This window comes from Temnothorax longispinosus, chromosome 7 (genome assembly GCF_030848805.1).
Source record: "Temnothorax longispinosus isolate EJ_2023e chromosome 7, Tlon_JGU_v1, whole genome shotgun sequence".
NCBI lineage: Eukaryota > Metazoa > Arthropoda > Insecta > Hymenoptera > Formicidae > Temnothorax > Temnothorax longispinosus.
Genome location: NC_092364.1, coordinates 18,270,108 through 18,282,461, shown reverse-complemented (window position 1 = coordinate 18,282,461; position 12,354 = coordinate 18,270,108). Strand labels below are relative to the sequence as shown.

At 28.8% G+C, this 12,354-nt stretch overlaps 2 protein-coding genes across 3 annotated transcripts; both read left to right on the top strand.

Annotated features, from left to right (window-relative positions):
* The first annotated feature begins 155 nt into the window (after positions 1 to 155).
* LOC139816183 (luciferin 4-monooxygenase-like) lies at positions 156 to 6,502 on the top strand. 2 transcript variants are annotated; one of them, XM_071783566.1, is made up of 9 exons: positions 156 to 364; positions 1,675 to 1,770; positions 1,952 to 2,071; positions 3,052 to 3,259; positions 3,481 to 3,956; positions 4,607 to 4,784; positions 4,872 to 5,093; positions 5,271 to 5,500; positions 6,077 to 6,502. In XM_071783566.1, exons 2-9 carry the CDS (start codon positions 1,750 to 1,752, stop codon positions 6,242 to 6,244), a joined length of 1,623 nt encoding a protein of 540 aa, XP_071639667.1. In that variant the 5' UTR covers positions 156 to 364; positions 1,675 to 1,749; the 3' UTR covers positions 6,245 to 6,502. The 2 variants fall into 2 exon arrangements, with proteins under 2 accessions (XP_071639667.1, XP_071639668.1); XM_071783567.1 differs by lacking the exons at positions 156 to 364; positions 1,675 to 1,770; positions 1,952 to 2,071 and adding an exon at positions 2,962 to 2,979.
* A 139-nt stretch (positions 6,503 to 6,641) lies between these two features.
* LOC139816182 (luciferin 4-monooxygenase-like) lies at positions 6,642 to 12,215 on the top strand. Its single transcript, XM_071783565.1, has 9 exons — positions 6,642 to 7,369; positions 8,164 to 8,251; positions 8,416 to 8,535; positions 8,998 to 9,205; positions 9,384 to 9,859; positions 10,457 to 10,634; positions 10,716 to 10,937; positions 11,094 to 11,323; positions 11,956 to 12,215. Exons 2-9 carry the CDS (start codon positions 8,231 to 8,233, stop codon positions 12,121 to 12,123), a joined length of 1,623 nt encoding a protein of 540 aa, XP_071639666.1. The 5' UTR covers positions 6,642 to 7,369; positions 8,164 to 8,230; the 3' UTR covers positions 12,124 to 12,215.
* The last annotated feature ends 139 nt before the right edge of the window (positions 12,216 to 12,354 follow it).

Sequence of the window (12,354 nt, the reverse complement as noted above, 5' to 3'; positions counted from 1 at the left end):
ACTCAATAAAAAAAATTACGACTATTCGATAATAATAGTAATTACATAATTTTATGATTTACACGTACGATTCGAGCAAGCTTTATGTAATTTGTGATGGTGGGATCATAGATATATAGAGATACATAACCAGTGGATAGTCAGTAAATGCTTGCAGTCTATTGTTAACAGCGCTTGTAAGTGTACTATTATTGACTTGTCTGCCGAGTATTCGTTGGAGAGGATGATCTTCGCGTACTGAAAAAATTAATACGTCCATTAAATACGAAATCTTCTTTGTTGCAATCGACGTTACCAATTTTTATTCAAATTTTTTTATTTTTTTCCCATTGCACGCCGGATATTCGGATATTTGTAACCAAAGGTATTGTACATTTTTTAATTAAGCTTAAATTATCTTTGTGTATAAACATAATAATCTATTGTGCCTCCATCTGTATTATTTATTTATCGTCATTTACAATAATTTATTGAATTTGGCAGCCGCGTATAGTAGTGACTTTTAATAGTTACTTCATTGTACTTATTTTTGTTTACACAACCGAGTATATCTATGTATATGAGAGAAAGGATACTTAAGATATATTTTTTCAAATTTTTAAGTATCCTTTCTCTCATACATAGATATACACTGAAAAAAGGTTTTAGTTATAATTTCATCATAATCACTAAACCGTTTAGTTGAAACTATTTTACCTTGGTTATTATAAGCCTTGGTTATTATAACTAAAACCTTTTTTCAATGTATATTTAACTGTTAGATAAAATAAACGATGACAATTAAAATGTTATATTTTTTTATATATCATGTTTTAAAAGTAAAGGTAACTCTATTTTATTTTAAAATAATTTAATTTTCGGTTTCAAACGACTTGCAGTTGCTCTGAAGATCAATTGCTATTATTAAATGTATTTCATTGTGTGTGTGTGCCTGTTCTTTGTTTTATTAAAAGTGTGTATTATACGTGTATTCAAACTTTTACGATGAAATCAGCATCTGCATAAAGTTATTTGTTAAGTAACAATTGTTAAGTAACATTTGTTAAGTAACATTTGTTAAGTAACAAAGGTAAAAAATTTTGCAGCAAAACCATCATTGCTTTAATAGCGTAATAAAATCCAATCAGTGAAAAAATCTGCAGATAGAACAGTTATTGTAAATTAGTTTAGTTTTTTATTGTTCCGAAGAAGGCCAAGTAAGGCACGAAATGTTAACGACTGTATACTATTGAAATTATTAAATATAATTTTAACATCTTGTAAATGCTAAAAAATTGGCCGTTTTATATTATTTAGCTTCTGCTTAGTCGAGCGAGATTATTTTGTTTATTTATTGTAAAAAACTAATATTTTTAATTATTATATTTTTATTGTTATGCAAATGTAACAACTAATAAGATATAATGATTTAAAAAACATTATTTTTTAAGTTAAAGTAAAACATTAATCATTATAAAAAATTATATATTAAGCAATATATCAGTCTCACTTTTATTAAAATTGATTTCGAAAGTGGAGTGTATTTATATCTTTATATATGTATATATTATATTCTTTCAACACGTATACGTCTATGTTCCAACATATTGATAAACATATATTTCATATACGTTGATAATCAATTTCAGTTCGCTTAATTTAGAACAACTACATAATGATCTATTTATGATGCAGTATTGTAGAGTGATCTTGTTGGATCGCATTCAGAATCTCACATTCACGACGGCAGACCTAGATATTTCTAATGAAATGGTTGAACATGTCTCGAAGGTAAGTATATTAAAATCAGCGATGTGATGATTCATTGATGTGATTTTTTTCAGATGTTACATTTAAAGAAAAAAATTGTAAATGTACGATTGTCGTTAAATATATATATTAAAGATATATGGCGCAAAGACATTAAAGACGATAAACAATTAAAACAATTTGACATTTATGTCGTTTACAGAATTTTACCGTGGAAAATGGCGTTTACAAGGGTCGAGCGAAGCATACTTTGAATAACTACAAGAGTGTCGGAGAAATGATATGGACTAGCATAAGAAGTCATGGGAATAATATCGCACACGTGAGTTAACGATCAAATGTGACAGTAAAACATATGAGATTTTCAAGAAAAAAAGATATAAATTTTAAAGCTTATAATATTTGACTAAATAAGAAAGAAAATTCAATAATAAACATATTCTAAAACTTAAAAGCTGATATTAACGATGTTGAAGGTAGAATCTATTGCGATTGCTGTTCGAAATTGTTTATACAATACATGTTGAGTTACATAAAACTGGTTTTGTGTAAGGTATGAGATAAGCAAGAAGTGTTAAAAGAGAATACATATGTATAGTAGAAGACATACATTAATAATTTAATATAAAATACGGAGCAGAATGATGGAAAACATTTTTCAGAAAATAAAGGCTTAATATTGTTTCATTGATGACATGTGTTTTCCTCGCATGTTATAATGCTTTTCTACAAAAAACAGCTTATTAAAAGTTTTTTATAAAAAATTTTTTTTATATGTTATATGTTTACGTTAGCAAATAGAGAGCAAAAAGTTTATTAGATACAGAGATATAAAAAGAGACGTGTAAAAAGAAAATTAACTTGTAGATTTGAAATTTGAAATAATTGCGGAATTAATCCTAACGCTAACAACAGTATTCTGCAAAATAAAACTTTTATTTTAATATTGTCAAAAATAAAATTTATTTATTTTTAATTTTATTTTAAAAATTAGTGAGATAAAAGAAATAATTATAAAGTAAAATTATCATTTTAACAAATTTCGCATAATATATTTTAATAGATATTTTTAAAAATAATAATCTGGAAAGAAGCACAAAAACGAATTTAGATAGAATTCTTTAAAAATTAAATGGAAATTATTACAATTACGCTTTTGCTAAATTTAATTCTGTTTTAGTATATCGGTAAGAAATATGTGTTCAGGAATAATGGATTGTTTTTTGAATTGCGAGTTAATGACTCTGCAATATAACTTCCTTTATGTTTACAAAATACTTTTGATAAGATAATTTTGTTTAGTTGGATGCCCTCACCGATGAAACGGTAACATACGGGCAGCTGCAAGATAAAGTTGTGAGATGTGCCTTGTGGTTGCAAAAACAAGGAATTAAATCCGGCGACGTTATCAGCATGTGCACGGATAATCATTTCAACTCCATCGTGCCTTGTCTTTCAGCAGCTTATATCAATGCAATCTTCAATGGGTGGAACGAAAATATGGATTTACGTAAGTTCTTTCGCGATTATCGAATATTCCCGCATGCTATATATATTTAATTAAATTAAATTAATTAAATTTAATTAAATTAATTCATTTTTGATAACATTCACTCAAATACAATTACATCTTGCATTAATTAAATACAATTTTTTTATTGTTTGAATGAACAATAATATTAAACATAGTATTCAATCTTTTATTACTTATGAGTTATTTTTTTTTATCAGAAACTGCAATGCACGTTTTGGAACTGACCATGCCGAAAATAATCTTCTGCAATGAGAAATCTGTGGATGTGGTCTTGAGGGCGATAAAAGAAAAAAATCGTAGTCCCACGGTGGTGATTTTCGGCAAGCATGTCGATGCAATTTCGTTCTCTGATGTTTTACACAATTGTAACGATGCGGAAGTCTCAAATTTCCGTTACATCGAACTCGACGACATCAAGAAGACTGCATGCATCACGCATTCGTCAGGCACTACGGGTTTGCCGAAAGGTGTCGAACTGTCCAACTACGCTATATTAGCTCTTAGTCAGGAAAACACTTTGGACATGAATAACAAGCCATCACTTTGGTTTTCTTCTCTTTATTGGCTGAGTGGAATATTGATGAACTTCATTGCGATTGTTTATGGTTCCAGAGTGATACTTTATCCAAAATTTGACGAGGAGATGACTTGTCAACTGATAGAGAAATACAAAGTAATATTATATTAATTTATTAAATATAAAGGACTTGGTTTATCGGGCATTTAAAAGGAATAATTTTTATATGCAAAATTTTCTGTAAACAAAAATTATGATAACTAAAATTTCACGTTATGTAAATATGTAGCATTTCCTATTATATACATAAGTAATCACGATAATTTAGCTTTTATTCTTTCATGAATTTTATGATGAAATTGAACTGAATTGTGAAGTGAAGTCAACTTCCTTGAATTTAAATTTCTTCACTCGCATAAAATTGCGGCCTTGAACATACTGTAATGTTTTCAATTTGATAAGTTAATAACTGACGCGATAAGTTATTACTAATAGAATAATGCGATCAGTTCTTTTTTCTTTTTTTTCTTTTTTTTTTTTAATCAAAACTTGTCATTCATACGTGACATATATTTGGGGTAACAAATTGCATTTTGATGAATTAATAGCGAATTACAGGATAATATCTTGCAATCAAGATATGTGCAGATTGTAATTTAAAAAAAATGTATCATAATAGCGTTTTATGCTGGATGTCTACTTATTTCTATTATAAATTGTATAATAAGTTTTATGTTTATAATGTAATTTCTTATTTGCGCAATAATATGACGGAATCCAAATATGTAAATTATTTTAATGTCTAGGTAGCAATTGTTTTCTTGAGCTCTAGCATGTTCAATCGGTTTCTCAAAGCGGGTTATATAAAGAAATATTCTTTATCATCTTTGAAAACAATATTATGCGTTGGTGCAACAGTTAAGCCGAAAGTTCAGCAAGAAATGAGATGTATTTTACCGCACGTCCAAATATTGCAATGTTACGGTAAATTTCGCTATAATGCGATAACATATTCGCATATGTTAATGCGTGTGTGTTATGAAAGTTTGATTATATTTCTTGTATTTTTAGGAATGACGGAACTCGGTGGTGGCGTAACAATGCAACTACCGAATCACAAGAACGGATCTTGTGGAACAGTAGATAGGAATGCACAAATAAAAATCGTGGACCCAGAAAACGGAAAAGTACTTGGTCCAAATCAGTCGGGAGAATTATGGATAAAATCTTCAAACATAATGACTGGTTATTATAGAAATCCTGAGGCGACGAAAAGTACGATTGATGAGGAAGGTAAAGAGTTTCTATCTATAATAATAATTACGTAATAATATATAATTATATTTAAAAGTCATTTATGACTAATGCATGTAAAGTAAATAAATTATATACCACTATGTCTTAACGAACATATCTAATAATGGCGTGAAAATCTAATATATCACAAAAATAAATTTGCACCTTTTTTAGGATGGCTACACTCCGGTGATATTGGTTATTTCGACAATGATGGGGAATTGTTCATTGTTGACAGAATAAAGGAACTCATAAAATATAGAGGCTATCAGATTTCACCCGGAGAAATCGAAGATGTGTTAATGTCGCATCCAGCAGTGCTAGAAGTAGCAGTAATAGGAGTACCTCATGAGTTAGACGATGAACACCCTCTTGCTTTTGTCACCAAGAGGCCTAATGTCAAGGTACAATTTTTTTTGTTAGCATGATAAGATATCATAGAACAAAGATTTATAAAATAAAATCAAATACCAACAGAATAAACCGATTTATTCCGTGGAATATTTTTTTTTAATTTCTAACAAATATCTAATAGATAGAGAATCAAGCTCATAAAAATAAAGACGTTAATGCAATCAAAATCAGAGCCCGATGAATAAATCTGTTTAAATAAGTAAAGATTTGATTCAATCATGAAGGAATAGCGAAAAGAATGAAACTTCTAGATAAAAATATATTGCCTTAGTTAACGCTTTTAACTGGAACTCTGTAAGATAAAACATGGTTTGATATAAGATTGACATTGAGTTAGTTTCAAAAATTTCTAATAATAAAGTTCTCAATAAATTGTTATTGTAAAAGATTTTGTAATATTTTACTTACAAGCAATATCTAAATGTCTATTTCTTTATTTCATAATAAATAAAATTATACATTATTGGATTATACAAATTATTTATACATTACTTTTTAGTACAAATAATATAAGACATTATAATGTATAAGAATGTTTCTGCATTGCTATAATTTTCTTTGTACAGGTGACGGAACAGGAATTGATAGACTTTGTAGCGAAGAACATGATGGATCACTTCAAACTACGTGCAGGAGTGATATTTCTGGATGCTTTTCCATATACAGGTTCAGGAAAAATTGCGAGGAAAGATTTAAAAGAAATAGCTAAAAAATTATTTGAGCATACTACTTAATTATATCTATTCGATAATGCAAAATGTATGAATGCATATAATATACAGGGTGTCCGACAAGTCACTGACCAACTGAGAAGTGAAGATAGAATGATGTCAAATTGAAAAGAAAAGTCATATACTATTTTATGTAATTTTATGTATGATCTGAACTCGGTAAGCATGTAAAATGGTTCAGAGTGTTTTTCGGGAAGCTTAAGAGCTCAGAATATATCTTATTAAAATCAAATATATACCAATAACTCATGTTCTTTGGAATTTTGACATATCTTTGCCTTTCTTCTCTTGTCAGGCATCAATCTAAAGGTGATAAAAAGCCGGTGATTATCATTTTGCAAAACGTAGCTAATGACGATAAGCATAAACGCATACACACAATAAATGTTACTGATATAAATAGTGATTCCGCTAAATCTAAAACATATTTTACGTTTAAAAGAATAACGATTGCATCTAATATTAAAATATAATAATGATTTACTAAATTTATATTAAAATTTATAAAAGCTTATAAAAAAACTAAAATATTACGAAGATATTAGGTTATTTTAAATAATTGGAGTATTTATATTTATAAATGATAGAATAAGTTAAAATACTATACTTCTACAGATAATTTCACCAACATTTCCATCAAATCTAGCATTAAAACTAGACACATTCTGTTATCAATTTTAGGAATGTTTTCCTATAAGATAATGTTTCCCTATAAGATAAACGTCGAGAATAACGTATATCATGATTGAGTTAGTAAAAACAATGACATAACAAAATGTATGATTTGCGCAACATGTGAAGGCTTTCCGTTTACGAAAGAAAAATATCATAAATATCTCTCTAGAAATATCTATATGTGCGATAAATAATCTGTAAATACATGCAATGCAATATATTAACGGTCATTACGTCATTACTCACTTGTTTGTGTTGACTGGAAAAGATAATCCTCGAGTTGGAGAAAATTTTCTATCTGTCACACACGGAATCTTCTTCATGGTTGAAACTGACGTTATTGATTCTTGTGTTCAAGTTCCTTTATTTTTTTCTCATTGTTCATCGGATATTTAGACACTTGTAATCAAAAGTATTGTGCATCCTCTACAAGTTTAAATCTCTTTTATATAGGTAAGCATTACAGTCTATAGTGTCTCTATTTATCTGTATTTATATATTATCGTTTACAATAATTTACTAAATTTAAAAGCGTAGCGGTGTAGCAGTGGCTTTTTAGTAATTACTTCTTAAATAGTGCCTATTTTTGTTTACGAGCGAGTATTTGTTGAACATTTTAGTATCGTTCTTCTTTATACATAAGAATAGATATATTATAATTGCTAGATCAAATAAATGACAATATTAAAACGTTATCTTTTTCCATTGTTTTTCTATTGTTTTCAAGACAAGATATATCATTTATCCTTATTTTACTTCATCATAGTTCTTGGTTTTAAATGATTTATAGTCGCTCTCAAGGTAAACTGCTGCTGCTATAAGTGTCATTTTTTATTGAGTGTCACACGGTCAACTCTCGATGGAATTAGCATTTATATTGATAAAGATAAAATAAAGATTAAAGACTATACAGGAAAATCGTTATTTTGTTTTAATGGTGTAATAAAATTTAATTTTGATGAAATAACAGATTTTATTACTATCTATAATAACTAATAAAATACACTGCGTTAATAAACATTCTTTGTGTGCTAGAAAGCACAAAAAATTGATAAATAATAAAAATAATAGCGGTACGTCAATCTTACTTAAATTATAATAGAAATAATTTTAGAAGAAAAATCTATCTTTGCGCGTGAGTGCGTGCGTGTGTGTGTATACACACATATACATTTAATAAGTAATTTCAGTTAATTCTAGTTAATTTAGAACGATTATGAAATGTGCTACATCATGCTGTTTTGTAGAGTGACATTGTTGGATCGCATTCAAAATCCTACATTTACAATCTGAGGCTCGGATATTTCTGGCGAAATGATTAACAATGAAACGAAGGTAAGTGCTAGAGCTAGAGGAACCGATGATTTTTTGTGTAGTTAATCCTTTTATGCATTTTAAAACTCATAAATGTATGACGTGAAACATAGACATTAAAAACACATAACTCAAAAGCATTGCGATAAGTAATTAAAATTGTCATGCTCCTCTGTTATTTCTAGAATTTTACCATCGAAAATGGCATTTACAAGGGCCCCGTGAAGGATAATTTGAGTCGTTACAAGAGTATCGGAGAATTAATGTGGAATAGCATTAGAAGTCATAGGGATAAAATTGCATACGTAAGTAAAAAATTACAATTTGGAATGATTGCGGAATCAGTCTTAATACTAACAACAATCTGTTTTATTTGTTTTTAACATTATCAAATAAAACTGTGTTGCTTTAAATCTTATAAAATGTTAAATTGTATAAGAAGTAATTATTAAGTAAATACAATAAATGCCTTAAGGCTATCAATTGTGCACACTATCCGAGACATGATTTAATAGGCGTTTTTAAAAAAAGAAATTAATCTGAAGAGTTACTAAAACAGATTTAAATAAAACTGTTTATAAATTTATTGCAAATAATTGCAATTCTGCAATATTTATATTTCATTTAACTATGTTATATATAGTATTAGTTAAAACAGGTTTTTCCCAAATTATATACTGTTCTTGTTGATTGTGAAACTCTGACTCTGCAATAAGACTAACTTTTTGTGATTTTGGAACATTGTTTATAATAATAATATTATGCAGTTGGACGCACTTACTGAAGAAACAGTCACATACGCAGAGTTGCAAGATAAAATTGTGAGATGTGCCTTGTGGCTGCAAAAACATGGAATCAAATCTGGCGATGTTATTAGTATGTGCACAGGTAATCATCTCAACTCCATCGTGCCTTGTCTTTCGGCAACTTACATCAACGCAATCTTCAATCCATGGAACGAGAACTTGGACTTACGTAAGTTCTTTTGCAATGTTTATTATTAAAATTGTTCCCACTTAATTATACTTAATTAGATTAGTAAATTAGAAATAATGCATTTCTATAGCTAACAATAATTCAGTTTTATCCATTTTCCGTTAATTAGATATAATTTGACTCTATGAAATTATTTAACATTGAGTTTATCTATCAGAAAATATGCTGTACTTTTTGCAAATGACGACGCCGAAGATAATCTTCTGCAGCGAGAAATCCGTGAATGTTGTCTTGAGCGCGCTAAAGGAGCAGAATTGCAATTCTACGGTGGTAGTCTTCGGCAAGCATGTTGGCGCGATTTCGTTCTCCGATATCTTGAGAAATTGCAACGATACGGAAGTGATAAATTTTCGTTACGTCGAGCTCGATGACGTGAAGAAGACAGCATGCATTATGCATTCGTCAGGCACCACGGGAATGCCAAAGGGCGTCGAACTGTCCAACTACTCTATGTTATTTCTCAGCCAGCAAAACAATATTAATATGGCCAATGTGCCATCACTTTGGTACTCTTCTCTTTATTGGCTGACTGGGATAATGATGAACTTCGATGGGATCAGGCAAAGTACCAAAGCGATCATCTATCCGGAATTTGATGAGGAGATGACTTGCCGATTAATCGAAAAATACAAAGTAATATTATTTTATCTATGAAAAGCTCTTTTAATGAAATATTTAAAGTGGAAGAATTTTTATTTTTAAAGTTTGCTGTTTTGAGAAAAAGTGATAACTGAGATATATTGCCTTGGTATAGACTTTCTGCAATAGATAAATCTTATAAATAATCACAATGTGATTTAGCTTTTATTTCTTTGCGAATCCTACGATACAGTTGAATCAACTGCTTTTAAATCGTAACGTTCTCAATTTAAAGTAATAATAATTTAAGATAATTTAAAGTACTTGTTACTGTGATAGCAATAGATATAATATTAGCAGCGCTATTAACTCTCTATTAATATTTCTCATATCTAATGATGCATTTGAGAATAAAAAATTGCACTTTGATGAATTAATAGCTAATTAGATGTTAACAATTTTCCAATCTTGGAATCAAGATAAATTCAAATTGTAAACAACGAAGAACATCACATCGCGTAATCTACTTAGAATTTATTCATTAATATTGTAAATTAGTGCATAATTGGTTTTATGTTTACATGTAATTGATTTTTATATTTGAGCATAATATGCGATAATAAAAAAATATAAATTATTTTTTTTGTCTAGGTATCAGCTGCTTTCCTTAGTACAAGCATGATGAATCGGTTACTCAAATCAAATCAGTTAAAGAAATATCAATTATCATCTTTAAAAGTCATAATGGGCAGTGGTACATCAATTAGACCAAAAGTCCAGGAAGAATTAAGACATATTTTGCCACATGTCCAGATATTGCAATGTTTCGGTAAATATTGTTATAATGTGATAAAATATTAATGTATTTATATTTTGTAAAATTTGGCCTATATATATTTCACGTTTCTAGGGATGACGGAACTTGGTGGTGGCGCAACGTTGCAACTGCCAAATAGTAAGAACGGATCTAACGGAGTAGTATCCAAGAATGTGCAAATGAAGGTCGTGGACCCAGAAAACGGGAAAGTACTTGGTCCAAATCAATCAGGAGAAATATGCATAAAACTACCAGGCATAATGACTGGTTATTATAAAAATCCGGAGGCGACGAAAAGTACGGTTGATGAGAAAGGTAAAGAGTTTCTATAGTAGTAATTACATATTAATGTAATTATATTTAAAGGTCAATTACAATGTAAAGTAAATAAATTTTATTCCATTATATCTTAAAGAACATATATCTAATAATTTCGTGAAAATCACAAAAATAAATTTGGAATTCTTTTAGGATGGCTACACTCAGGTGATATCGGTTATTTCGACGATGATGGGGAATTGTTCATTATGGACAGGATAAAGGATCTTATAAAGTACAGAGCATATCAAATCTCTCCCACAGAAGTCGTGAATGTCTTAACATCGCATCCAGCAGTGCTAGAAGCTGTAGTAATAGGAGTACCTCATGCAATAGATGACGAACACCCTGTTGCTTTTGTCATCAAAAGACCTGGCGCTAAGGTACAATTTTTTATTGGAAATATAATAAAATAAAAAACAAAAGTTTTTACAAAATAAAATCTGCCCGATAAAATAATTGCTAACTGATTTTGTATATATTCCGTGATATCTTCTTAAAAATGTAATAAATAGAGAATTATTCTCATATGAAACAAAGACGTTATTTTACAAGACATGATAGGACAACTAAGATGACAAATGGAAAAATTTGCGCGTTAATTCAAGATCAAAGAGCGATGAATAAATCAGTTTAAATAAGTAAGTAAATAGGTAAGGGTTCGATAAGAAATGAAAGAATCGCGGAAAAAAAAAGTTTTAGACAAAGTACATTGTCTTTGCCAAATGCTTTCGATTATAATTCTATAGAATAAAAGTGTGATATAAGACTGATATTAGTTTGTTTTAAAATTCATTTATAAAGTTTTTAGATTTTTTATATATTTTAAGTATAAAAGTAACATATAAATTTCTATATCTTTTATTTTACAGTAAATTAAATTGAACATTATGTTGAGAGAGACAGAGAGAGAGACAGTATCATTATATTATGTACATTACTTTTAATAAAATAGGAAATATTTTTTATGTATTAGAATGTTTTTTCCTACATTGGTTTACTTTTTTTTGTACAGGTGACAGAACAGGAATTGATAGACTTTGTAGCAAACAACATGATGGATCACTGCAAACTACGTGCAGGAGTGATATTTTTAGAAAGCTTCCCATATACGGGGTCAGGGAAAATTTCGAGAAAAGATTTGAAAGCAATAACAAGGAAACTGGTGACGTATGACAACTAATTAATTAAATTTTTCCATTATAATGAAATTTATATATGTATATGTAATTGTGCGTTTTACTTCAAAATAATAGATATTATAAATGTGCATTATTACTAGTTGTTAAAATATCTTTTCTGCTGACTTATAAAAAATTATTTTATTAAAATTAATACAGATACATAATCTTTTTAAGTTGTAAATTGTCTAAAAAGTAAATTCTAAGAATTAACGTAGCAAAATTAGTTTTTA